The sequence below is a fragment of the Talpa occidentalis genome, unplaced genomic scaffold (assembly GCF_014898055.3).
Source record: "Talpa occidentalis isolate TD23 unplaced genomic scaffold, MPIMG_talOcc4v2.1 talOcc4.10, whole genome shotgun sequence".
NCBI classification, from domain to species: Eukaryota; Metazoa; Chordata; class Mammalia; order Eulipotyphla; family Talpidae; genus Talpa; species Talpa occidentalis.
Genome location: NW_023600993.1, coordinates 38,010,244 through 38,037,616, shown reverse-complemented (window position 1 = coordinate 38,037,616; position 27,373 = coordinate 38,010,244). Strand labels below are relative to the sequence as shown.

Here is a 27,373-nt window from a genome sequence, read left to right as displayed (position 1 = left end):
AACCCAGAATCTTCAAGGTCAGGGAAATATGTTGGGTGTGGAACCAGCACCGAATAGCAAGACATTGAAATTAAGCCTTTGGAGTTGGACACATCTGAATACAAAATTGCCCTTTGGTTCATTCCTGTGCTGGCCAGCTGTCTTCCCTAAGCACAGCCCCTGATCTGTGTGATCTGAACCCCCAGGTCCTAGAGTAAATGGATTGATCAGGAAGTGTGAGTCCTTCTACACAGTGGGGAGCAGTTAAGGACTCTAACATCATATGCTGTTGTCATAATTACTATGTCACCCTCATATTCCTCATGTTCCAGGTTCAAGCTAAGTTACCTCCTTTTCTCCACTTCTCCAGAGTCACTTACTGACTATGGGACCTTGAGCAAGTTACTTGGCTGTCGTGCCTCAGTTACCCCATCTGTAAGAAAGGTAAACTAGGAATACAGCCATCTCAGGGGGGTATGGGGAGGATTAAATTAAACAATGTAAGTTCAGGGAAGAGCACACTGCCGCCATGCCACAGAAAATGCTATCAAGAAACATGATCTGTGATGGAGACTGCTGTCCCCTCTGTAATGTGGGATGGGGGGTGGAAGAGAGGGGGGACACGAAGGAGCAAGTTGCAGTCCCCTGCCAATGGAGAGGAGAGTCAGGCTCCCGATGAGGACTCCTCAAACACCCCCCCACCCCACCCCAGCCCATAACAATTTCTCTACAGAGAATTTGGAGCTCCAGTTTCAATTTCCAAAGGGGTTCCCTGAAGGGCACCCTGCAACATGCAGAAAGTCAGTGGCAGGACTAGGCTCTGGTGTTTTGAACCGATCTGCATTGAAAGGCATCTGGAATTGTTTCCTTTCTTTCTTATATATTTTAGTGATAATTAAATGGGTAAGGAGACACTTTCCTTAAAGAAAGAAAAAAAAAAAAATTCCTTACAGTGTCCAGAATCCCTTTTTTTTTCAAGCCAGCAGAACCAACTTCTGGTTTTGCATCCAGGCTCCAGAAATCCATGTATAAGCATCCAGGTTGCTTTCATTAGCAAAATTCAAACCACCCCCCACCCCCCACCCCACCCCCGGCCTCACAATGTTATGCTCAGTGCAAGAAAACATCTCCATTTACTCTGGGGTTTAGATACCGCTACATAATTGGCAACTTACCTCTTTTATAATTAGTCATTGTTAATTCCTATTATTACTGCTACCCTTAATTTATTTGACTGCTAAAACAACTGCATTTGCGGGATTAAGAAGGCAACTTGCATTTCCCCAGCCAACACTTAGATCATGGTTGATCTTTTTAAAGCCAGTCTTTTAGAGTAGGAGTCAACACCAAATCTCAAACTCTGTTGGGAATCCCATAACAGATACTTAAAATGCCTTTCCATACCCTAAGACCTCTATCTAAGTCACACAGAGCAGCTAAAATAAACATACAATTGATCTCTCAATATTTTAAAGCTCCATTTGTATGAACAGTGGTAGTCTTAAAAACAAATCAAATTCTATAGTCCTAAAGCCAGAAGGTTGGGGGGTCAATAGTAAAAATAAAAGTAACATTTACCATGACTCAGCTCTTACTATGTGTTCAATGCTGTGTGAAACACTTGATATATGTTATTTCATTTATTCTTCATAATAAGCGGGTATTATTTTCTCCTAGCAAACTAAAACTCAGGAAGTTGAATGACTTGCTCATGTCCACACAGCTAATAAGCAGCAGACTGAACTCTGGGGTGCCTGACCCAGAGCCTTGCTCTGAGTCCCCTGTGGACTGTCTCACACATGTAAGGAGAAGTGAAGGACGTGTGGTCCGAGCAGGGCCGTCTGTGAGCAGGCCTGAGCCATGGAACAGAGCTGGATGCAATGGAGGAAACAAAGTAGGCAAGAGAGCACACACATGTGCATATGCAGATGCACACCATGCATACACACACACCCTCCCCCCAGCAAGAATGAAGAGCCCTGGGCCTCCCTGGTGGTGCAGGCGGTTGAGCGCCGCATTGTGAAGCTGCCCACAGCCTCTGCAGCGTGGGTTTGATCCTGGCCGGCCGGCAAGGGTCCCACATGGTGCAGCCAACCTCTCCTGTCTCGCCCGCTGCTCCCCTCAGCAGTGTAGTTCATCAGTCTGCCTATTCTGTTCCCCCTCTGTCTCCGGTGAATCCTCTCACCCTCCCGCACCTCTGGCCTGTGCCCCAGGTCTTGTATAAAAATAAATAAATAAATCTTTAAAAAATATATATATAAATGCACAAATCTTTAAAAAAAAAAAAAAAGGATGAAGAACCCTAACAGAGCACACATTTATATTTGGCTGTGAACACACATTTGTAAGGCTGTGCCCAAGTGGCATAATCAGGAAAGGAACCAACAGAGACAGACAGGGATGTTCATCAAAGCCCTGTTTACACAGAGAACCTGGGCATCCATCCTGATGTCCAGCATTTGGGAAAAGACATGGGCTACTCCACATCCATGCAGCGCAATGTTTTTGTTCAGAAAGTCATTTTGAAGAATATGAAGTGATAAGGGGCCATGTTCCTGAGGTAAGGTTAAGGGGAAAAGAAAACAAAATAACTTATTGTCTCCAGTCTGATTCCAGTTTTAAGCAAGCTGAAAGAAATGCAAATTTTTAATATAGTTATTCTTGAATCATAAGATTAGGAATAATTTGTTCTTGTTGTATCATTACCACTTTGCAATTTTTCAAAGGAGATGGTGAATTTTATTTATCAAAGAAAATTATTTTAATAGTTCTGAATTGACTCTACAATGTATTGCCTGCCTGAAAAGACTCTACAATGTCTTGCCATGATAAAATAGTCAGTACAATATGATCCCATTTATTTAAACTAAATATATACATGTACATACATATATTCAAAGGGGGAAAAGTCCGGAAGAAATATAGCAAAACAGTGATCAGACCAGGACAACAGGATAACTGTTTTCATTTATTTATTTATTTATTTGTATTTCAAAAAAAATTTCCACAACAGGTAATACCTTGTAATTTAAAAAGCTATAGTTTATCAAAGTCATCACTTCTTCCAGATAGCTCTCCTATAGTTAAGCCTGAATACCGCAGTGAAAGGAAAGTCTTGTCCTTGCTGCTCTGGAACCTGGACAGTCACACAAAGAACCCGCATCTGTAACAATAAACTTGACATTTCTGTTGAGGAAACGTCAGCGACATGACCACTTCTTCGGCCACAGGGCTTCTTCAATCCTGAATTCCGATTCCTGTGATGGGAAGAAATCCTGGTGCACAGGAATCTAGTAGAGCCCTGCCTCCACTGGGACCGGGAGGACCAGTGTCCTCTGTTGCTCAGGGCTCCTGCACGTGGGCACGCGCTGCACAGCAAGTGGGGAGGAAGCATGATGCAGTGGGCACCGACAGACAGACGCCGGGGCCAAAATGCCTGAGCTGGGAACTTGCTCCATCACCCCTGAGCCACACGACTTTGGGGAAGCTAATGGACAGCTTCTGTGCCTCAGTTTCTTCATCAGTTAAACGTAATAAAAACGAGTTCATTTGCTCATGGGGTTGTTGAGAGGATTAAATGAGTTCATATGCATTAGGTGTTTTAAATGTGGTCTGGCTCCTGGTTCAATGAGAATAAGTGTGTCGTCGTCATCACAAGGCTTTGCTCAAAGGAGCCACAAGGAAAAACAAGGAAGACACAGACAGAAGGGTCTCGAAAAGCTGTGAAGCTGAGGGGAAAGGCTCCACAGTAGAACAACAGTGATTAGAAAGTAGGGTGAACTACGATGGGTGGCAAGAGGGGGAGACTGGACGGGCACAATAGCAAGATGCAGAAATGTGTGTGGAGGGAAGGAGAGAGGGAAGAGGCATCTAATCAAATTCAAGCTTTTTCTAGAGCTTCTGCCAGGGACTAGCCATGGTCCAAGGCAGCGGTGTTCTGAGCTGCTCTCCACATCTCTCTACACACGAAATGGAGAAAGAATGTGTTATTGATGTATTTTGACATACTGGACTAAAAACTACTACACAAGAAGCAAAGCATTAATAGCCATCATCCCTCAAATTCATACTGTACTATTCAAGGGTTGAATTCAAGGACATTTTAAAGAGGACAGGAAGTGCTCCTCTCCATACTCCACACCCTTTGCTGTTCTTCTCGCCTCTCTTAGCCCAGCAGTCTTGCCACTAAACAGATCAAAGGAAGAGGATACACAGTGAGGCTTCCCAGCCCACTGCAATGGGAATAGAAAGTGTCGGGGTTGAGCTGGGAGGATTAACTCACCACCGCAACACACAAGAGAAATATGCCATGTACATGTGTGGCTCAGTGGGAAACCTTTCCTTTATCACATTGAGAAAAAGCACCTGGAATGGGCATGGGTGATTTCAACATCCTACTGGGAACTTTGTAGTAAATTCAGAGCTTGTTTTTGTTTTTTGTTTTTGTTTTTTTCCCAAAAAAGTGACAGGTTATCACTTCACCCCAAAATGAAAACTGACCAAATAATTACACTTTTGAACAACCATGAGGCTAGAGCTAATATGACTCATCTTTTCCACATAACACCCTAGAAGTACACACACACACACACACACACACACACTTCACCTTCAGATGGCAAAGGGCAGATGGTGTGCCTCCCAGACACTGAGGCAACATAAAGAGAGGCACCAATAAACCTCCTGTAGCTGATGTCATGGTGAGGACAGTGGCCCTGGAAGGAATCTCTATTCTGCCCTTTGTGACCTGGAGATCTCTCTGAGCTTCTGTGTTCTCAGTCTTTAAACTTCATTCATTCCCCACATTCACTCATTCATTTATTCCCCAAATATTTACCAACAGGGACTATTATGCGAACCAAAAATCGAGCAATGAACAAGGCCAAGGTCCTGCTCTAGAAAGCTGACATCCTGTGCGTGAGTCAGGACCACTGACCTCAGTGATGGCTGTGTGACTGGGAGATTCAGGCAAGATGTAAAATAATGGCTACTGCCATTCGCTGGATTCCCACCACTGCCAGCACTCAGTTATTCTGATCTGATTTAATCTTTACAACAGTCCAATGAGACAGGTGTCACTTAAAAAGAGGAAAATATGAACTAAGAAGCTCAGCAACTGCAGAAGGCACACAATTTTACAGTTGGAGCACTGGCCACCTCCAGGGCCATCATCCTAACCTGCAGAAACCAGCCCCAGCAGCAGGCATTCCTGGAATGCCTGTCCTGTGCCAACCTAGGTGCATCTCAGCCTTCCCTCCCTCTCAAGAGATTTCAGCTTTTCTTCCTGGCTGCAGCCAGGAAGAACACAGCACACTTGTTGAATGAATTCTGGCTTTTTTTTTTTTTTTAATTTGGCAGTTTAAAGCAATTAATGTCGTTTAGTCAGGCGTGTTATTAAGTCAACATTCAAGGGAGGGTGGATCAGGGGAAATGAATATATCAGGTTATATAAATACCAATTTACTCACTGTCTAAAATATCACAGAACTTCATCATATGTCAAATATTTTAGTCCCTTTTATTTTTGCCTTTTATATTAAAGATGACTCCATTCCCCAACATAACTCTAAGAATGAATTGGTGGTACAGGACTCCTGGGAAATAACATTAGCAAAAATGCAGAAGAGAATTTACCAAAGTGAGATATCAGTTCTGCCTCTTCTTGGACATTTAGCTAAACCTAGTCTTCTACAAAGCTTGCACTGGTGTGAGCTGCTGCCCTGCTAGATGTCAAGCACATGTAAGCAGGGCCAGTGGCATCTCAACACCTGCCTCTACTCCAGCAGGCGCTGAGGGCAGAGAGAGACAAGGCATCCGATGTTGGCATGATGTGCAGATGCTGGCACAAAATGACAAGAGAAGAGCTGGGACCAAAGGCCACCCATCTCACAGTAGGCAGACTGGGATCTGCCGTCCTCTGGAAGCAGGCTGAGCCCCAGCCCTAAGGGCTCACCAGAGAGCGGGCCCAGTGGCAGTAACCATCCACCCCAGGTCCACCATCAGCAGAGCCCGAGCTCGAACCTGGATGCAGACTCCAAGGCAGGGCCCTGCCCTCGGTAGCCCTCTGGCCTAATCACATCATGTTCAAACAGCCAAAACAAACAATCCAGGAAAGCAAGCTCAGAAAACTCAGCTGCAGTAGTAAGAGGATAAATTCTTTTTTTTTTTTTTTTAAGATTTATTTTTATTTATTTATTTATACAAGCACTGGGTACAGTCAGAAGCGCGGGATGGCGAGAGAATTCACCAGAGCCAGAGCGGAGAGCAGAACAGGCAGACTGACGAAGTACACTGCTGAGGGGAGCAGCGGGCGGCAGGAGAGGTCTGCGCGCCATGTGGGACCCTCACCCGGCAGCCGGGGATCGAACCGGCGCTGCAGAGGCTGTGGGCAGCTTCGCAACCCAGCGCTCAACTGCTGCGCCACCAGGAGGCCCTGGAGGATAAATTCTTGAGAGGAGGTAGGATTACTGAATTAATCCAAAAAAAAAAAAAAAAAAAAACCCCGGAAACAGAACAACAGCTATACCTGCATCACTGCTGTGGGGTCTTCCACCTGGCCCTTCCATTGTTAGCGTCACGATCTTAGGCCCGGTTTCTGCAAATACAACATGTGCGTGGGAAGCTACTCTTGGGTTAGTTGTGAGGATTAAATAAAAGGATCTCTTCATGCCAAACACTAGAGAGGCTTCCCCTCTGGTCAGGTCCTGGACAAGCCAAGGACAAAGCAAGATGATCTCAGCAAGATGATCTAGTCAGAGAAGGAGATGAGAAAACAAATAACTACCCAGCATGAACAGCAACGAAGACCAAAGGCAATAAGCGCTCTAAGAGGCGGCAAATATAACAGAGATGCAAAAACTGTAGATCTGGTAAGTGCCAAGTGAAATATGAGGTGTTTTGAAAACCACTGGTCAAGCCATGCTTCTGAGTTTCCCTCTTTGATTCTCTCCCTTTCTCTCATGTTTCCTCCCCGCTCCTCCCCATCATGCCTCCCACATATTGCCTCTAACTTCCCACACTGCAGCCCAGTAGTAACAGTTGGGATCAACTCAGGTGGCCACTGGCAATAGGCAAGACAAATACAGACACAGAGAGGAGTGCAGACAGCACAGCCAGACAGCCCTGGGTTCAAGAATCAACGCCACCACTTATTACCTGCGTGACCTTGGGTAAGTCGCTTCACCTCTCTGAACTGCTGTGTCTTCACCTATAACTCATGGGATTCGTGAGAAGGTGAAAAGAGATTTATTCAGAGAGCTTAGCATGATGAGAAACACTAGCTATCACCTAGTTGAGTTTGAATAAAACTCAACTAGCCTATGCTTACCCAGGAAACATTTAGAATACCTCTTTTTAAAGCACATTTATTGGGTTGTAAATCAATTTATTGGTCACAGCTGGCCTTCGAAAATGACTAGAATAGGGTAGAATGGTGGAGAACAGAGTCCCGTTGAATAGAATGGGCCAGTCTGTGCTGCAGGGATTAAGGTTAAGTCATGTTTCATGAAACTTGTGTTTCACATGTGAGCGCATGTGTAATGGGTTGCAATGAACCATATATTTCTTACTTTGGGCCATGGGAAATAAAGTTTGAAAACCACCGACTTAGAAAAAAATGCAGTCTGGGGCCCAGCTGAGGGAGCAATTCTTGTAGCAGAGAGATTAGGAGCAGTCGTTCATGGAAGTAGGTGGCTATTTCCATAGAGATGTTCGCCAAACAATTTTCTGCTAAAAGGTTGGTAACCACAGGTCTTGGTAACCTATCTGGTAAGAAGAAAAGTCGTTGGTGACAAGTCAACAAATGTCCCTCCATCTCAAAACTATGCTCAGTGATTTCTAAATAAACTGCTTCAACAATCAGATGTGTTTCCGGGTACTTAAAATGTAAAATGCCTGACTTGTTCCAAATCCGTCATTCCTATTAAAAAGATCATCTCCATTCACGCCATGTACATGGAGGAAGGCTGGACCCAGTACCAGCTTCAGGCATGGTCACAGCCTATGGCCAGGACAGCAAGGGCTTCATGCACACCGATACTTAAGCAAACCACAGAGGGAAGATACATACCTTTCCTCCCAGCTGGAAAAAGAGGGAATGACTGGTCTCTCTCAGAGCCTCCTCAGAAGAGGGATATAAAAAAAAACATTTCTTGAAGCATGGTTCCTGGACCACCAAGATCAAACTCACCAAAAATGACTGTTAGAATGCAGCTTCCTGGGCCCTAGACCAAGCTTACTGAGTCTGAATCTCTTGAGGGTGGAACCTTGGAATAATGCATTTTCATAAGCTCCCCAGGAGATATTTCTGGATGCTAAATTCTGACATCCTCTTGAATTGGGGTTCAGTAGCCAGACAAGGGCAACGAGGTCAGCAGTGGAGACAGCAGGAATGGCATGGACCGAGGCACAGAGGCGTGACAGCCTGATGTGTTTGGGGAATGTGAGCGGTGTGCTGTCACCGAAGCATTCAGGGTGAGGACGCGAAAGGTGGCCACAGAAGCAAAGGGATTTTGGCACCACCGCAGCTCTGCACGCCTCATTGAGTATTCAATGGGTGTTTGTTGAAGCAAGAAGAGAGGGAGGGGGATGGAGGGAGGGAAGAAAACATTTCCAACATTTGGTTGAAAGCAAATGTGTTCTTGTCTGTTAAGACAGTTAAAGATTTTCCAAAACCATGATATCCTACCCAAAATAAAGCATTCGGTCACTTGGACCTTTAATGTGGGAAAGGAGAAGTCTGAGGCCTCCGGTTTCCAGATGGGTTTATCGGCATTGAATAAATGCTTGACTAATTGTTCTGTCCCCCACTCGCTTTACTTTTGTAGATAGTGTTAATAAGGGGAACCTTATCCAATGACACAGTGGGAGTTTCGGACTATCAAAAAAAGATTCATGGGGAGAAAAAATTTGTATAGGTGAAATTCAGGCTTAAATGCCATCTTAAACCAGAGGAAAGGTTTCAAATAAGGCCCTTTGCAAGGTCAAGTACAGCGGGCTTCCTGGGGAGTCTGGCAGGAGAACTCTGAAAGCTGTGGGACAAGGAGCAAGCAGACATGGGGCTAGAGGCTGCCTCTCTGTCCTCTAAGAAGCCTGCCGTGGGATGTGGAGCCTTCCTGCTCTCTGTGACCCAAACACCCTGATCAGAGCATACGCTGGGAGCTAGGGGTGAAAAGGCCAGTGCTCAGAGCCTGGCCCATTCCCAAATCACTGTAAGACTCAGGTATGCTACCAACCACCCCAGGCACCCATCACTGAAGGGGCTGGATCTCAAAACCTGCCCCAGCTAGGAGGTCTTCTTATTCCCTTTCGAGTGGGTAGTCAGAGGGCAGGCAGAAGGTGTGCAACAGATTCTGGTCACTATGGGCCATAGAGCAGACTCCAGGCATGACACAGGGTGAACAAAAATCATCCCAGAAGCCTCACCGACTCCACAGAGTAAAAACGCAGGAAGGTGACTCTGAAAACCTCCAGGCACAATGCTCCATGGGCCTGTACTCAAGGAAGTGGGGACTAGAGTTTGTCTTTTGGCAAAACTGTCCCCATTAAATCCATATAATTTAATTCCCACTTCCAAGCCAGCTGTTCCTCCTCATCTCAGAGAGGCCACACTTGGTGCAGCTCTTAGCACATGCCAGGGGCCAGACCTGGGGTTGAAAGGACAACTGCACCTGCAGGACACAAATGCTAATAACCCAAACTTGTCTATGACAAGGTTTCCTCCTGGGTGTTGGTGCCAGACAAGGTAGGCTCAGCCAGATGTCGCCCCAGTGTGGGCAGAGCTGCTCCAAGGATGCTGCAGGTACATGCAGCAGCAGAAGCAGCAGCTCCCAGTGGTCTGCACTGCACAGACTCAGAAATCCAGCCCCAGGGATATAAAAAACAAACAAGCAAACAAGCAAACAAATATAAAAGGAAAGCACAATAAGAAGGTGAATTAGTGCTCGGCAAATGTGGTGCAACCTCCTGATGCTGCAAGAGCCTCACAGAAGGCCAGGTAATGACCCCATGGGAAGGTGAAAGGAATGGAAATTAAAATTCACATTTCTCCCTAATGTCACTGGGAATGTGGCGTTCGAATGCTTCATGGAATTAGCTGCAGCAGCTTCCTAATTGCCTTTGCCGAGTTGCCTCCCCCAGGTTGACGGTGGCGGTGGCGGCTGCGGCGCGGCCCCATCAGTCTCGCTTGGTGCCCCTCGTGCACCCGCCCGGCACTGCGGTGCTCCTGCCCGGCACTGCGGTGCTCCCATAGCAGCTGCTGGGCTTGGCACTGCAGAGGCGCGGGGACCCGCAGGCCAGCTGGAAAGCTTCTCCAGGAGCCTTCATCATGTTTTCAGGGTGCTGACCACGGTGGGCTGGGATGACCCCCCAGGGAGAAGGAGGGGGTTGCAGGCTGGGAGAAACAAGGATCAGCTGGTTTGACTGTCTGGCAGTCCCTGCTGGCACTAAGAGGGCTGTGGGCGAGGGACCCGCCTGCAGGGCTTTGGAACTGGATGGCTGTTGGGAGAGGCAGCCCCTGACTTTCTGCAGCATCCACGGCTGAAGCTAGGGACTCATGAGACGCCGCACTGGAGAGTGAATGGGTAAAGCACAGAAAGGACCCAGCTCTTGGCCGATGCCCCCCTCGCTGGGGTTTGAGCACCAGGAAAAGGCTGTGCTTTTGTTTTTCTGTAACATACATGTACACACAACCCCTGAAGCCCACTCCAAAAACAGGCCGGTGCTAAGTGCCAAAGGGGTGCCCTCTCCCATCAGAAGGAACAAGCCTGCCTTAGGGGAATATAAGGTCTACCTTACCAGTCTACACACTGGCCCCTCCCCACAGAAAGAGATAAGGAGTCCTCTGGAGTATCACACAGCCCCAGACCTGCCAGGGGCACAGACAGATCTGCTAGACTCATTCCATGCAAAATAAAATCAACCCTAGTGGGCTGTGGCCTTCACACTGTCAATCATGCAGAAAAACAAAACTGTGGTTTCTCCAAGAAAATAAAAGCACCTGCAAACACCCAGGAAAGACAAAGAATGGGGACAGCAAAGTTAAATATACTGGGCATGTCCAGGATGTTGAGTTCTGTGTGCAGACTGTTAACACCCCACATGGGTATGTGGGGTGTCACTATGACCCCATTGTACAGATAAGGAACCTGAGGCCTAAGAAAAGCCAAGTTGGATCTCACAATCAGACCTGCCTTCATCCAAGGTCCCAGAACTCAAGGTGGCTTTTCTACATGATCGTGTGTTACCATAATGGGGGCTACACAAAAGGGGATTTAACCAAATTCAATGAGTATCTCCGAAAGGTTTCTTAAGAATCAGACCTACTGAGTGGGGCTACTGGGAGGGCTGACTCTCAAAGGAAATCAAAAGACAAGACAGCATCCTATTATAATAAGAGAGAGAACTACAGAAAGCTGGAGGGCTACTGATGCTCTCCTAATTTCAGCTCTTGTTCCTTGTGTTATGAAAGCAAAATGACAATGCACCCAAACAAGAATAAGAACTCAGCTGGTGAAAGGATGAAAGGCGAGGAAGAAGTCTCCCCCAACCTGCCTGATGAGCCCACACCAAAGCACAGCCTGAGACCAAAGCACAGAGGAAATGCTGTGTCCTGGGGAACACGAGCTGTTCTCCCTCAGACCTGCCAGGCGCCTGCACAGGATCACATGATGTAGGTCCCAAGCCTACCCCTGACGCATGGGGCTGTGAGGTCTTGGGCTAGCAGCACTCTATCTCCATTTCTGCATCTCTAAAACGGACAAGATGTTAGAACCAACCTCACGAGAGGCTGTGAGGATTTAAATGAGATGAAACAAATAAAGCAGCTGGCACAAAACACAAGTACTTGCATCATCATTATTATTACTTTCTATAAAGTCGTCAGGGGGCTCAGTGATGGGCAGCTTTAGTGGAGGTCCCAAATAATGCCTCCAGATGGCCTGGTTTTAACTCTCCCCCAAGTGGACCAACTGCTGTCTTCAGCAGCCAACATGCTCTGGTATGTGGGAACAGCCCCTGGGGAAATAATAGCAACAATAGCCCACTTTCAAACACTTCCCCTGAGATGCCTATCGCTGAGCATCCCATGGGCACCTTCTCATCTGGACATTTCAACTGCACCCTAGAAGTTCGTGTTGCTGTGCCCACTGGACAGAGGAGGACACTGAGGGCCTGCAACTGACTTGTCAGGGTCACAGGACCCACCAGTGGTAGCACCCGATTCAAACCCGGATCAGCTGATTCAGATTCAGACTCTCACCTCTGCACAGTTCTGTCATCCCAAGACCAACCCCTCCCTTAAAAGTAGATTTTTAAAAAATCAATGATCCTCTGATTTCGTCCTAAGTCCACATATTTTTTGCCTATCATTCACAAGGCATTTATTTCATGCAAAAAAAAAACAAAAAAAAAAACCACCTGAAAATCTTGCTATATAAGGAGGAAATCCTTATGGAGCTATAGCTCCATAATTCTGAAATTCCTGTTCTGGAAAATGTGACTTGTTGGCTTTTTTCAAAAGATTAGTGAGCTGTGAGACCTTTCCTGAGAGGATTACATCTTACTTCAGGGGATCAGACGACTCCTGATGTTCTGAGGAGGCCCTTGGCCGGAGACCCTGAGATTGTAAAGCAGTAGCCAATTTTTATCAACAGAGGGAAACAGCCCATGTCTGCTAACACGCGCACAGGCAGGCATGTGTGCATACGCGCCCTTTCCTGGTTTCAGGTGAGTGGTTCCCCAAAGTGTGCCCTGGTGCCGGCATGCAAAGGCAGAGCATCCCGACAGGGGCACAGGCCAAAACCAACAAGAAAGCACATTCAGACTTCAGCATTACCATCCCAGAAGCCAAAGGACTATTATTTATGTTCTTGGGGCAAAAACCTATGCCTGTTGAGCTGTTTGTACATGATGAGATCATATTGTGTTAACAGAAATTTCACTGATAATGGAGACTGGTGGGAGGCTAAGAGTTAAGCTATATGTTATGACTCGTGGCCAAAGACTTCCTACCGCCAATGGATTTATTACCTCCCACACCTATTGTTCTTTTTACAATATTTTTCTGCCTCTGCCTCAACAAAGCACAATGGAAAAGGCATTATGGATAGTACAGGTACAAAGAGCCAAACGCCTGCCCGGTATTTCTGACTCTCACCTTGCTTTGCAAATTACAGTGCAATGTTATTGCAAGAACAAACCCAAATCCCACAGCTGCCCACCTTGACTGTACAAAGGAAAGGATTAGGAAATTGGGGGAAGCAGGAAAATCCATCTCTTTAGAGACATAACAAATGCTTTTGTTTGCCATTGTGCCCCTGTCACATTAAATGTGTATGACAGACATTGCCTCAATTTTATAGACTAGTCCTGGGATCACAGTGACTAAAATTCCAGCAGTCTCTCTTGCTCGTCATTAATAATGAAGTACAACGCCATAAAGGGAAGTAGCCAGAGAACTAAGGTTCCTCACATGCCACGTATTGTTCTAAAATACTTCATTTGATCCTCCCCCAAGCCCTCTAACACAACTCTTTTCCTATTCCACTTTGTCGCTTGCACAAACCAAGGTCCAGGGAAGTAAAACAAGTGACTTGCAGAGGAAATTGAACGCAAAAGCCGGTGCTCTTTTTAAAAATCCCTTTTCGGTTTTCAGCTATGCATGGCTCTCTGTAATTGAAATCTAGATCCTTCTAAAGTCAGATACTTGGTTCCCTCCTGGGAGTCAAGAGTTAGCAACTGTCAAGAAATAGAGAAGAAAATGCAGGGTCAAGTTTACAGCATGGGAGGGTCTAGTTGTGGGGGAATGCCACAGGCCAATTAAACCTCCCATTCCATCTTAATTGTAGAACACCAAAATCTCAGGAAAATACATCAAAGCATCAAGAGTATACCGCACATGCAGGCCATACTTCGGCCCCTGACACAGCAGATAAAGAGCAGGTTTGGCTTTTTGAGTTAAGCATGAGGGGAATTGCTCCTGGCTTTTGTGGAACAGCTGCATCCCCCTCTCTTGGCTGAGACTGGCTCCTGCTCAGGATTCAGCAAGGCTGTTCTCTTTCTTGGCAGTTCCACCTTCTAGGCTGAGAAGAGGCACAGGCTGCCCGATGACGACACCACCACCTCTCCCCTGCCAGCCAGGACCCCACCGGTCAACCCTGCCCACCCTCCCTTGGAAACCATTCTTGTCCCACCTGGATCACAGCCAATACTGGAGGTTTCCACACCAAGGGAGTTCTTCCCAGGTTTGTGGGGGTTCAAAGTCGGTGTCCACTGCCAAAAAAGCACACTTCTTGAAACTCCACCTGAGGAGGACAGCACCGTTGGGGGAAAGAAAACGGGGAGGGCCTGGCTTTCCAGCCTAGCACCCTGCTCACCCTGCAGCCCACCTGCAGGCCTGCCTGAAGTCTGTGCCGGGAGGCATCATGCCACTCTATGGCACATGCCGTAGGGTCAAAACAAAACCTGCTCATGCCCCAGTCCCAGCACATGTCAAGCTGCCCCCATTCTGCACTGCAAGTCCTCCAGTGAGAGGGGCAACTCCAGCCACCTCCAAGTAGAACTAAGATGATGCCTCACATTATCTACTTTAATGCAAAGAATGAATGACCACTTCATTCCTCTCCAGTCTGATCACATTCTCTTGTTTAACCCGAACTGGTTATAAATTTAGTGGATTTTGACCAGTGAACTTGACCTTGTGGGTCTTAACTTTCATGGACACAAACACTTCGGGTACTTTTCTGTGGTTCAAGTGCAGCCACCAAAAACTCTGGCATACTTTCTTACTGACTTCTTCAAGGCTTTTAGTGTAGATTACAATGGCTTTGTGTATAAACAGTTTGTAAAGATACGCAACTACAATAGCCACCCCTCAAGGCTTCAATGTGTTGGTACCTGTGTTTACACAAAGAGGGGTGGTGAGTGCCTCTCATTCGACATTGTTAAGGAGCTAAGCACAGGACTGCAGATGCTCAGGGCCAAAACACAACAGAAGGTGCCAAGGAAGCTCTAAGGAGGAGGAAGGCAGGATCTGCGGGAAGAGCCAAGGAATGCAGAATGCCCTCCAGTGCGTCCTGTGAGCTGGTGACAGACAGCAGCCCCCACACCACCGCATCCTGCCCTCTGACTGCAGGAAAGACTACCCTGCCCAGCAAGGTAGGGTTCCACCCTGCCACGCCATGCATCCAGTGCTGCTCCCCCAGGAAACCACAGGGAGCAATCTGAGTCCTCCAAGACTAAGCAGGAAAAACACTAACTGGAGGAAATGCCTGGAATGTTGTCCAAGAGGGCAGAGACTCATGAGTGTCCACAGCAGGCTTTGCAATCTTTGCAATACATGTCCACCAAAGGAAAATTTCCTGGTGTGCTGGGCTCTCTGGAGGCTTCCAGTACTCACTCTGTGCAGTGGGGCCGATAGAGTCATCCCTACACTGGGCCCACCACTTAGGTGGCAAGGTGAGCCAAGAAGGTGGCTCTTCATGCCCTGATTCTGCATGTGAGGGGGGTCCTCGGGGCATCTTTCTGATCCTCAGGAAGAAAGGAGCTGACCTAAGGGATAAAAGTGAATGCCAGGGGAGCAGCTATCCACTGTAGCCTTCTCCCGCTCCTAAGGACTTGCTTCCACGCAGTCCGCCCCGTCAGATGCCTGGTGGGATGGCCACCCTACATGCCAGCATCCTACATGCCAGCACCCGGTCCTCACTCACCCTTCGTGCACTTGCTCATTCATCAGCCCCCATGGGTGCAGGGACCCAGCCACACAGAGGCTCAGTGCAGGTTATCTGAACAGCCTGTACTCATATCCTGCAACCAATGTGACCTCAGCAACTCACCGGTAGGAAGCTGTCACGTGTCAGGCACTGTGCTAGGTACTTCGCATATTTTATTTCAGCTAATCTCCATCATAGTCTATAAGGTCGAAAGTACCTTTCACATTTAATGGTGCAGGTTCAAAAATGTGAAACTACAAGGTGAGCCACCTAGGGAATGGCAGATCTGGGACTCAAAACCAAGTCTATGGGATTCAAAACTGCATCCCACAGCTGTTATCTCAGGCTCATCTCATTTCTAAAGTAATTTCCTCATGTAATCCTACAGATGAGCAGACTCGGAAGCCTGGCTGGGTCACCTCAGGGAGGCTGTTACACTTCTGTAAGCCTCAGCTTCTGAATCAATGAAATGGGGTGAATGGTAGTCCTGCCTCATTCGGCTTTTAGGAGTATTTAATGGGAAAAACATATGTAAAGCACTTATCATAGTACCTGAAAGGCAGATACTGCCAAGGGAAGCTACTTGTTTTTACTATTAGACTGAGCGGTTTGCCCAAGGCCACTCAGAAAATGCATACAGAAAATGGAAGATGAAAGATTCCAGTGCTCCTAGGTCAATGACCCTTCCTTTAACAGCCCTGCATCCTCCAAGGTTGTGTGTCTCTGAAAATGCTTCCAGCTCTTGACCTATTATGACAAACAAAGATGGGTAAAGGAAGTCTCCCAGACTGACTGCAGCTGGATTGTTAAACTAGGCTGAGAGGACAAGCTACCCAGCAGGAAAAAGAGAAAGCCAAAATGAGGACGGTCTACCCCGCAGGGTGCTCTGCCCAGGCCCTGGGCTTGATTTAATGTTCTGCTATTATCATCTTGAAATTCCTCATCAGTTTTTAGCAAGGAGTCCCATATTTTCCTTTCAAATGGGGCTCTGCAAATTACATAGTTGCTTCTGGTCTCCAGAGAGCCTCAGTTTCCAGCTGCCTGCACAACGTCAGTTGGTGGACAAATCTGGGAAGATGGACTGAGTCGCTCGGGTGTGTCCTTGCACCCTGATTCGCTCTCAAATCACTCTCTCTAGCAACCCAAGACGACATGAACAGTCTTCCCTGTCATCTGGCACTTTCCATGACAAGCACATCTATTTTTATTGGCACACGTGTGCACACATATACACACACACTCCACACTCACACATACAGTAAGTATGATGACATAGGCAAGCCCTAAATGTTGACTGGCGCTCACTTCACCTAAAATGCATAACCAGAGGTATGTTCTGTGAACCCAAGCCACTGACAGCCCTGCCCAACTTGCCTGTCCAGATCATGTACATGGATAACAGCTCTTTTAACCTTGGGAAGGTGCTGTTTTCCAATACTGGGAGCCAAGCTAAATACTCCGAAGTGCACAAAGTAAAGAAAGAGCCATCTGTTTATTGTCAAAAGATAATGCTCTCCTTTCCAATATGGCCTTGAAGTACCCATTAATAGTTTGGCATCTGGGTTGTTTACTTTTCATCATCTTGATTTGGGGTAACTGGGAAGCTCTGCAACTCATAAATGTAATGCATCTTCTGAATGAATAAATTTGTATGTACATATTTTAATTGAAGTAACATCAGGATCCCCTGACCCAAGTCAGGTACAGCTTATGAATTTAATGCCTTATTTAAACAGCCTCAATAGGATGAATACCTACTGAGTATTGTTCAAAGCGAGTGGAAACTGAAATGTATACTCTTTGTTGAAAATATACTGGACCCTTTTCAAAGTTGTATTTGTCAAATAACTTCCTTCTGAAAAGCAGACATGCTGGGTATGTACACAGAGATCCCCTAAAACACATTGGTTGCACAGATGCTTAATCTGCCCAGGGCGAGTGGTGGCCCAGGTCACAGAGCTGTCTCTGAATCCAGCTTTACATTGCAGAACATACATTTCAGAAACCACCACCTCGGGTGGAGACAGGGGGTCACTGAACACTGCAAAATCAAGGGAAATCAAGTACTCTCCTCTCCCTTGACAATCATTTCTTCCTTGATGGAGAAGTTAACTTTTGTTTAATGGACTGAAGAGGGCTGATGAAGATTCTATCAATGCTGCCAGAAGTCTGACACAAGGAATTTTTCCTCTTGTTGAATGAGACACAGAAGTATCACTGCTAGTCACTGGGGATGAAACATAGGCCACTGTAACACTTGTATAAAAATTACATTAAAAGGGGAGGAATCTCAGATGCTAATTCATAGGCTGGCATTTATAGCATCTATTTAATTTTTTCTCAGTCTCTGCCACAGCACATCTCTAAGTCGAGCCAGAGTGTCCCAGGGAACACACAATCTGCTAAGAGTCTCTGTCTAGAAGATGCTGTTGGTCCCACCTCGAGAGGCTGTTTTAACAAGCACTGTGACTGCAAAAGATGGGGGGACCCCTGAAATAAATGCCACCCACTTCTGACAGAGAGATGCACTAGAATTAAGAGAAAGCCCATCTGTCAGCAACTATGATGGCAAATCTAGATTGATGACAGACCTGAAACAAAGCATCCTTGGGAGAATGTATGCTCTTGAAGTAAACCCAACATACCCAGTCATTTGATGATCAACGTTGGTGGCAGCCCTAGACACCAAGTGAGGACCAATCAAAAACTAAAAAGAGATTAAAATCCCAAACTTGAATTTCCATTAGTATGTGCTTCCAACCGCAAGACACTGAGACACCTGGCAGGGCCACAGGTGCTCAAGGTAATAGCTTCACATTTTTTTGTTTTTGTTGATCCTGGTACATGGTTACGTCTTCATCACAAACTGGAAACATTAACTGTGTTTGCCCATGCTAGACAGATTTTATAATTACTAGGTGGTTTGGTATTCATGTATTTGCTTAAAAACACATTGGTGTTATAATAAATAAAGTATCATATAAAATAAAAGCAGCCTAAGATTACCATAGTAATTGAGCAAAATTAATAGCCTCAGGAATAAATATCTGAAAATTTGCCTCCTACAAGAAAACCAAGCATGTGTTTTCATTTTCTTACTTTTGACTAGTATCTGCAAATCTCCTGAGCAACACAGGTTGCAGCAGTTTCTAATGAGAGAAAAAGGAAAGCATAAGTATATCTGGCAGAAAACAAATTCCAAGAAAAAGAAAAAGAAATGATCCATGGGCTCTGGCAAAATCATAGTAAAATCATACAAAAAGAACTTGATCAGGACATCGACTTCACCAATGCAATCAGTATGCATGGGAAAGATGACTTCTAAATGGTGTACCCTTCTTTGTTAATGTCCTGGGGATTGGTTAATGAGACAAATAAATTACCATTGAAGACTGAAAACTGTCATTTCAGAGTTTTCAAGACTTTTTAAAATTATCTACAGGGGAAAGTCCAGTAAATGAAGTGGTGCCATGAATGAAAGCATCAGCAGCCCAAGTTGAATTCATTAATCTTGCAAGATGACAAATAACTGTGTTTATTCAACGAAAATGTTCGACCAAGTAGTGTGTCCTTCATAAAAGCAATCTGTAGGGTGTCAGGCTTCTTACAGGCAGCACAGCAGCACTACCCTATTCCTGATATGTGAGTACTCCTATTTAATTATTTAAAGTCCATTGATTTCTATCATTGATGAAAAGTCATAATTATCAAAATGACTTAAAGAACCAACCTTTTACTTTGCTGACTCTGTCCTGCAGAGACATCAGGTTTCTATATTAAAGCTGCTGTCTCAATAAGTAGTTGATGACGCAAAAACCTGGTTGTGCATTCCAAGAAGTATGTGTTTGGTAAGTGCTACAGGAGGCATGTCGATTGTTTGCTACCATTAAAGGCACAGACATGCACTACCTGTATTTCCTTTGTGTATCTATCATCACAGTTCTGGAAAACGTAATTGGAACCCAGCATCCCCATGAACATGCATTCCCTGAGTGCAGGACTAAACAGAATGAAAATCCCAGCTCCTATCAAATTCTCCCTCAGGAAGATGAGATGAGGATCACGCCAGTTAATGTATTTTATTGTGGATGTTAGAGATGTGGAGCGCAGGAGTTTAACAGCCTCTATTAGCAGACCTGTGAGAAGGCTCTCACTGAATCCCCAAATTGAAAGGTACTGAAACCATGGCTCCCCAAAAGAACCCACATAAAGTGCAACCTTCAGGAAAAATGAAGCAAGACTGAGGCAACTGAACTCTGGAATGAATATGTCAAAAAGGAAAGTTAATTAAAAGTTGAAGTGATTCGAAACCCCTGCAGTATCTGCCAGCGATGTAAGGACCATAGAGGTGCACAGCATGCCAGTGCTTTCTTTTCATCTGCAACAACTGCAAAAACCACTTGCGATTCACTCCAAGTCCAAAAGATAAGTCCCATGTTCTTCTGTTCTGTACTGAAAACACAACTTCGCTGAAGCTTACTGTGTTTTATAATATAAAAAATACCCTCTTTACACCAGACTAGTAGGTTGCTATTCTTGAGCTCGGCAAAGACAAAAGGAAGGAAAAACAGGGAAATTCTGGCAGTCAGTACCTAATATATCATCCAAAAGTAAAGGAGGGAAAACCATGGCATCAGTCAGAGACACAATTCATGAAATAGTTCCCTTTCTGCAGCCATGACAGAGGTACGTTGTTAAACGTTTGTATTTATGTTGATGAATTCAATGAAAATACTGCTACCTCAAATTACATTACCTAATAAAAACCTGTTACCAAAATGGCAGTTTTCCCAGTCTCCAAACACCTTAAAATAGAGGGCCAATTATTAGCTTATTTATATTCACAGTAACTACTTTGTAAAGTTTTTGCCTTAGTGCAAAAATGACTAACTCCTATACTAAAACTGAACATATTACATCAATTCATAACATGAAGTGTCAATTAGAGACACTATATAGAATGCATAAAATCATATAATGGTGTAGTTTACCTTACTTAACTGAATATCCAGTTTAAATATCCATGCCTAAAAAGGGCAATTATAATTTATTATGCAACACAGCCTTGTCACTATTGAGTCCCCTTAATATAGTATTAATGCATTTTCCAAGCAAGTTTTCCAACTCATTGGAGAGTAACTTAATTGATAAGGATGCAGTGATGTGACTGAAGGGTGTACAGAATTTGTACTTAGGGAAGTAATTCCTCATACAAATGAATAGGCAGAAACGGGAAAATAAGCAAAAGAAGAGCAACTGTCTCATTGCTTTTCCAAATGATGCTGATCACACTTGGAGTACTTCAGATCCCATTCATACTCTGAACTCTCTAAATCTATGGTTTTGCTCACTTTTAAAATACAATCATATTTGGGAGGCAATGTACTGAGAGCCGAAAGACACCTGCAAAAATGCTCCCTAATTGTCTCACATGCACTGCCCGTCATTCACAGAAGTCCTTGCCTTGCAAGTCAAAGGTACTTCAGGGTACTTCAGGAGTCCATGGCAGAGGACTACAACCCAAGTGCAAGAGCAGATACCCCCCTGTGGAACCTAATGCCAAGCAACACCTTACCTTCCCTTAAATCAGATTTACAAAATGCCAGGCAACAGCAAGAAATGACAACAAAGCCATAAACAGCTGGAAATAATTACACAATTGTCAAGCTGCAAACATGACAAAAGCAAAGCCAGGCTTGTGAATTCGATATCAGGAAGGATGCTAATGAGAAGGTAAGAGAAGCATTTTAGTTGTCTCTAATTTGCTATTGCACAGTAGCCAGTAATAGGGATGATGGGGTTTTGTGCAGAATGTGTGTGTGTGAGTGTGTGTGCGGTGCGCGTGTGCGCGCACGCGCGCACACTGAAGCACATACAACTTTAGAGAAAAGGAAAAATCACATTTCATGTGTTCCTACAAAACATGAGATACATAAGCACAACCAAACCAGCATCGACAGGCTCTGAAGAAATTCTTTCAGAGTTGTTAACAACTAAACTATAACATGCAGATGAGAAATATCTCTTTAAAGTTATAGAAAATTTTCTCTTTGTATAAAAGCATAAGGAAAATACAGGGGCAATGCAAGAGCACAGAACTCCTCACATAAAACAGTTGACATGTGGGCAAAATGCCAAGGCAGGGTATAGACTGGTCCAGATTAACAGAATAGCAGGAAATTGGTGGGTGCACCTATGTACATTATCATCTTCCACAAAGACACATCGTCAGAGCCTGGAGTTTCTTATCAGCTGCCCTATAATTTCATGAACTCCTCCAAATAACTGGGTTCAGCAAACAATCTTTCCACAGTTTTAAGGAATATGGTTATTGGCAATTTTTAAAGCCAGAATAACTTCTGTCATTCCTTTGTGGGCTGGAGCTTTATTGTGATATTTGGATTTCATGTGACAAAGTGTTTCATATAATGTCCCCAAAAATGCTACTCTCTGAAGCGGAATGCCATAAATAAAGTACGTACTTGGTTACCAGGCAGCATGCATAACACATATGTTACATTGGCCCAAAAAGCACATTTTAAAATGCTTGAAAGTTAACTTAACAATTTAAGCTGTTTGTACCCATTTTCAGAGAATTATCCCCTAAAGGCCAATCTTATTTTCTATCTCTGAGAGAATACTCGGATTAATCCTGTTCGTTTGCTAACTTGAAATCCTTTTAACCCCTCTAATCTCTCCTCCACAGACCATTTTTTTTCTTTATTTCCTGAAGGGGAGGGTGAAGAACCATATATCTCACAATGTAATTTTAAGCATAATGCTGCCTGTTGGAATTAAAATTGATGCAGCTTCTGATAAAAGCCTAATAATCAATTTTCCATTCTCATTACTCTCCAGAATTATATGGACGCAGACCAATTTCTTAAGTTTGTGGACTACTCTCATAGGTTATTACCCAGCAGTGCAGCTGAGTGGAAAGATAACCACATTCATTCTCCTTATCTGTAATGATGTAATGCATCCCAGCCCTGGGTCTAGATGACTGGGGAATAATGGGGATTGTAGGACTGCAGGGATGACAAACAATAGTACAGCGTCTGTCTCTGATACGCTGAACCCCAGCCTCCAATGCAGGCAAGGGGAAAGACATCACAGGATAGGCACTGATTCTGCCCCTTGGACGAAGTTAGCCTCCGCTCTTACACTGAAGAGCCATGCAAAATCACTCAGCTTCCGAGCCCCAGTCAGGACAGTGCACTGAGTATCCTGATCTTCTTTGTGTTTAGAATCAAGTGTCATCTAAAAATAACTGGTTGGTAGGGAGAAGTCACTGCACAGAACATTGCCAAGAAACAGGGGGAGAAGCGACACCTCTGATAACTGATGCTACTAGGGGTTCACGTTTGTTTGGAAAACTAAATCTGCCTCCATTTTCTGTGCTGGAAAAATCATCCCTTTCTGCCACCACAGAAACCTTACCTTTTGCAGAAGCTGGGAACCAGAGTACTTAGCAGCGATGGATTTTATCTCCCCACCAAAAGCCGAGGCCCAGAGCTTCACCCTGCAGGGGAAAAGGGCACAGAAAAAAATGTAACAACCGTGTCACAGTCCACACGCACGCACACGCACACACAGGGCTGTGCCTAAAGGAGCTGGGCGATACAACATTTTTAAAAAGAAAGAAAAAGCTTCTTGGTAGAAACTGCCAGCACCAAACTGCAGAGCTCAGCGGCAGAGGTGGGGGGGGGGGGCCTGCACGGGGGTCACATAGTTCAGGATGCGCTAAGTCTCCTGGGCGATCTTTTAAAATTACTGGATTCGGTTTGAATAATTGCCTGAGAACTTGACCACCCAAATTGGACACCACCTGGCAAATACTAGTCGGAAGAAATCCACCCATCCCCCCTCCCCCGAAAAGAAGTGAGCTGGCAAGATAGCAAAGAGGGGGATAAATAACCGGCCCGTGGAAGTTAGGTTCGGTAAACAGGCTTCAAAGTTGGTGCTGTCACTTAAGGTGAGCCTCTCCCGGTCTTACTTGCCAACCTGAGGGGGGGGGGAGTGCAAAAGGATCCCACCCCAGCCCGAACGCCCGACGCCCATCCTAGAAGGCAGGTGCTAGGGGCGAGGCCGACGCCCGCGGCAGGTCCTGCCCAGCCGCACCTGCAGGCGCCCAAACTTGGGCGCAGCGGGTCGCGGGCGGTCGGGTCCCCTCCCGGGGCGGCGCAGGACCCGGCACTTACACGGAGAGCGGGATCTGCTGCTCCGAGCGCACCACGTCCCCCAGCGCGGCGTAGAGAAGCGCGGCGGCCAAGAGCGCCGAGGCCCCCGGGACGCGCGGCGCTGCGAGCCCGACCCGGCCATGCTGGGCTCCCTCCGGCGCGCCGGCGGCGGCGACTGGAGCGGTGGCGGGAGCTGCGCGGAGCGGGCGGTGGGCGAGCGCGCTGGGCTGCCTGCTCCGCGCCGCCCCGCCTGCCTCTCGCGCGCCGGGCTCACTTGGGGAGCAGAAAAAGGAGCGGGGTGGGGGGGGTGGAGGGCGGAGAGGAGGCGGGAGGGATGAGAGGTGGAGAGGGAGGCAGGCAAGGGGAGGAGGGAGAGAGATGCGCTTCTCGCAGCGGCGGCCGCCCGGCCCCGCCTCGGCGGCCCCGGGGAGTCCGGCGGGCCGCGGCGGGAGGGCGGGAGGCGCCGCGCGGGCGGGGACTCGCAAACTCCAGTGTCCTTGGCCGCGGCGGAGCGCGCCCTGCCCCGCCCGGCCACTGCGGCCGCCGACTTCTTTACAACTCCGCAGTCCGCCGACGCGGGCGCGACTCGCGGGCTGGTCCCGGGCCGGCCCCGGCCCCAGCGACCGCGGGCGACGGCGCAGGACGGAGGCGAGGGCCGGGCGCGGCGCCTCTCACTTGGCCCGAGGCAGCCCCGGCCCCGCGCCCTGGGCGCCGCCGGGTCGGGGCCGCCGGGGTCGCGGGGCGCGAAGTGCACCCCCGCCGCGCAATTTTCGGGGGAGAAGGGGAGGGTGAAGACACAAAAGTGCGATGGAGGCGCGGGGCGCCGCGGCAGCGGACGGGGTCGCGCGCGGGGCGGGGCGCGCTGGGGCTGACACGGGGGCTCCGGGGTGCCGCGAGGGGTGCCGCGAGGCCGCCCGCAGCTCCTCCGGCCGCAGCACCTGACGGGGACGGCGCGGAGGGCGGCGCTGCGGCCGCGGCGCGGGCGCACGAGCGCGGAGCTCCCGGATCCAGCCCGCAGCGGGGCCGCCCCAGGCGCGCCCAAACCCCGGCCCCGGGCTTCGCAGCTGCCCGCGCTCCGGCGAGCTGAGGCCCGGGGTCCCCGCGCCCGCGGGAACGACACAGCTGTGGTGGGCGAGTAAATGAGGCGCCGCGGCTGACCTGACCTGACTCCCTGGGTTTCGGGATGGAAGATGACGCGGAGCCTGAGGGGTCCCCCGCGCCTCACTCCGACCCCACCTCCTCCGCGGGAGGCGCGTGAGGGCTGCCGGAGGAGGAAGGGGCGACCCCCGGGCGCCCGGAAAAGCGGGCTTCCGCGCGGCCTCCCTCCCCCCGGGCCCGGCTTGCGGAACCGCGGGCCCGCGAGCGAGGTCTGGGTGTGACTGGGAACTTTGTGGAGCCCTCGCGCCGACCGGCAGGCAAGACCGACCCGAGCGAGGCTGAGTCATCCTCGCCCGGCCGAGCGCAACTCGAGTGACCCCGGCGAGCCGCGCGCTCCTGACGTCGCGGGGTCTCCCCGTGCGGCCGCCGCCCGGGTTCGCCCTATGTGTGCGCCTCCGCGGCGAGGCCCTGCGCCCCGGCCCGCCGCCCGCCTCAGCCTCCCGGGCCGCAGGTTTCGGGGAGAGAGCGAGGTGGGCCAGCTTCCGCCCGGCGGCATCGGGGAGGATCAGGCCGGCTCTCCTGCCCAGCTGGTTCTGGAAAAAGTTACCCCGCAGATACTGGGCTTGGCCTCAAAGTTGGCTGCCCGGGGCGAAGGACCACTAAGGGGCCATGGGGGTTTTACTCGGGTGCGGGGAGACTGTGGGCTGCAGCCGGTGGCGCTCCCACCCCAGGGCGTAGTGCTGGGAACCAGCCCCACCGGAGAAGTGCCAGGTGCGCCCCACCCACGGGCAGTGTCTCCAGTCTCCACGGATGACTAACCGGTTATAATGAATTCTCCGCTTCTGTGCACACCTCCCGTCTGTGGAAGCGTGCTAGCAGTTCCAAACCCAGCTGAGCGCCCTGACCCTGGGGCAAGTGGTGGGGGAAGGCCTAGCTGCTCAAGTTGGGGGCTGGAAGAAAATTAATTTTTCTGTGAGACCCTGAGCCTTCTTTCTAAGTGAGTGAGTGAGTGAGTGAGTGAGTGAAAGTCAAGTGTACTGGCTCTTCCTTGTAAGGCTCCGAATCCATTATCTATAAGGTATCTATCTATATAACAGACCTTCATGCATTCCCTCATTCATCCAGTGAATAACTGTCATGCATCTATGTAAGGTGCATTGTGCTAGTAATCCACTAGTGAAAAAAAAGAAAAAAAAGAAAGAAACCTTCCCATCAAGTTTATGCACTACAAAAGGCTTCACTTCAAAAGTTATAATAAATGCATAATTACAAACTTTAGCAAGGCGTCAAGAATTAAGTGTATGAAGAGAAAGTACCTCTAGCAACCATGCTATTTTAGCCCCATTAACTCAGCATAGTCATATTTATTTTTAATTATTTTTTTAAGATTTATTTATTTATGCAAACAAGAACTGGGGTACAGGCCAGAGGTGTGGGGGGTGAGAGGATTCACCAGAGACAGAGTGGGGAACAGAATAGGCAGACTGACTGCAGTACACTGCTGAGGGGAGCAATGGGTGAGTCAGGAGAGGTCTGCTGTGCCATGTGGGTTGCTCCCTGGCAGGCCAGGGATCGAACTCGCATGCAGAGGCTGTGGAGAGCTTCATAAGTTGTGTCTTAACCCCTTGTGCCACCAGCGAGGCCCATGCTTAGTCATATTTAAACACCCATTTGCTGGACTATATTGAAGGCCAGTTGGGCACCAACATCAGGATGACAGTTTATGAAGGCATCCTATGCTGCCAACCTGACACAGGTGAATTTTGTATTTCCTGCCAGCTGGAGAGCAAGAAGAGGAGCCCTGGCACAGAGGTCACTGGTATCTTGAGCATTTGTAACTTACACATGGACCATCTTAAACAGAGCATTGCACACGAGAGATTTAAGGTAGATCCCACTAAGTATCTCTCTCAAAAATGAAAACCTTAAAACTATCGAATATTAATAAATTCAGAACTCAGACTGTTGCAAATATTGGGGTCCTGTCAGTTACTCACAATATCATATTTTCAGAAGCACAAAGATCAGTGCTGAAAGGTATCAGCTTTCTATTTATCTAATCCCATACTCTTAACATAAGAGGACAGTGAGGTCCAGAAGGGTTTAACCAGTTGTCCAAAGACACCCAACCACCCAACCACAAAGATCTTCAGACTTCAAGCAAGAGGGTTCATGCAGCCACACCAAGACAAGGGTAGGAACACCTTCCAAATATGCCAAATGCAGCACCAGGTATTGGATTCCTACTTGACATTTTTTATTTAAAGCTTATATTTCAATACCCAACTCTCAGTTGAATCATTGAATCCAGCCAATAAAACTTTCATTGGCAGACCTGCTGCTCTGTCTCATTGGTTAAGGACGTTGCCCATGTCCTGCAACAATGAGGAGCTGCTGGAGGTGTCTAAA

The 27,373-nt window shown here is 47.5% G+C and overlaps 1 protein-coding gene across 1 annotated transcript in view; it reads right to left on the bottom strand.

Annotated features, from left to right (window-relative positions):
* CACNA2D3 (calcium voltage-gated channel auxiliary subunit alpha2delta 3) overlaps positions 1-24,008 on the bottom strand; it is an 807,400-nt gene extending 783,392 nt beyond the window's left edge. Inside the window, 3 exon segments of the mRNA XM_054694676.1 lie at positions 23,127-23,208; positions 23,888-23,969; positions 23,972-24,008. Coding sequence (XP_054550651.1) covers positions 23,127-23,208; positions 23,888-23,969; positions 23,972-24,008 — 201 coding nt within the window.
* Between the last annotated feature and the right edge of the window lie 3,365 nt (positions 24,009-27,373).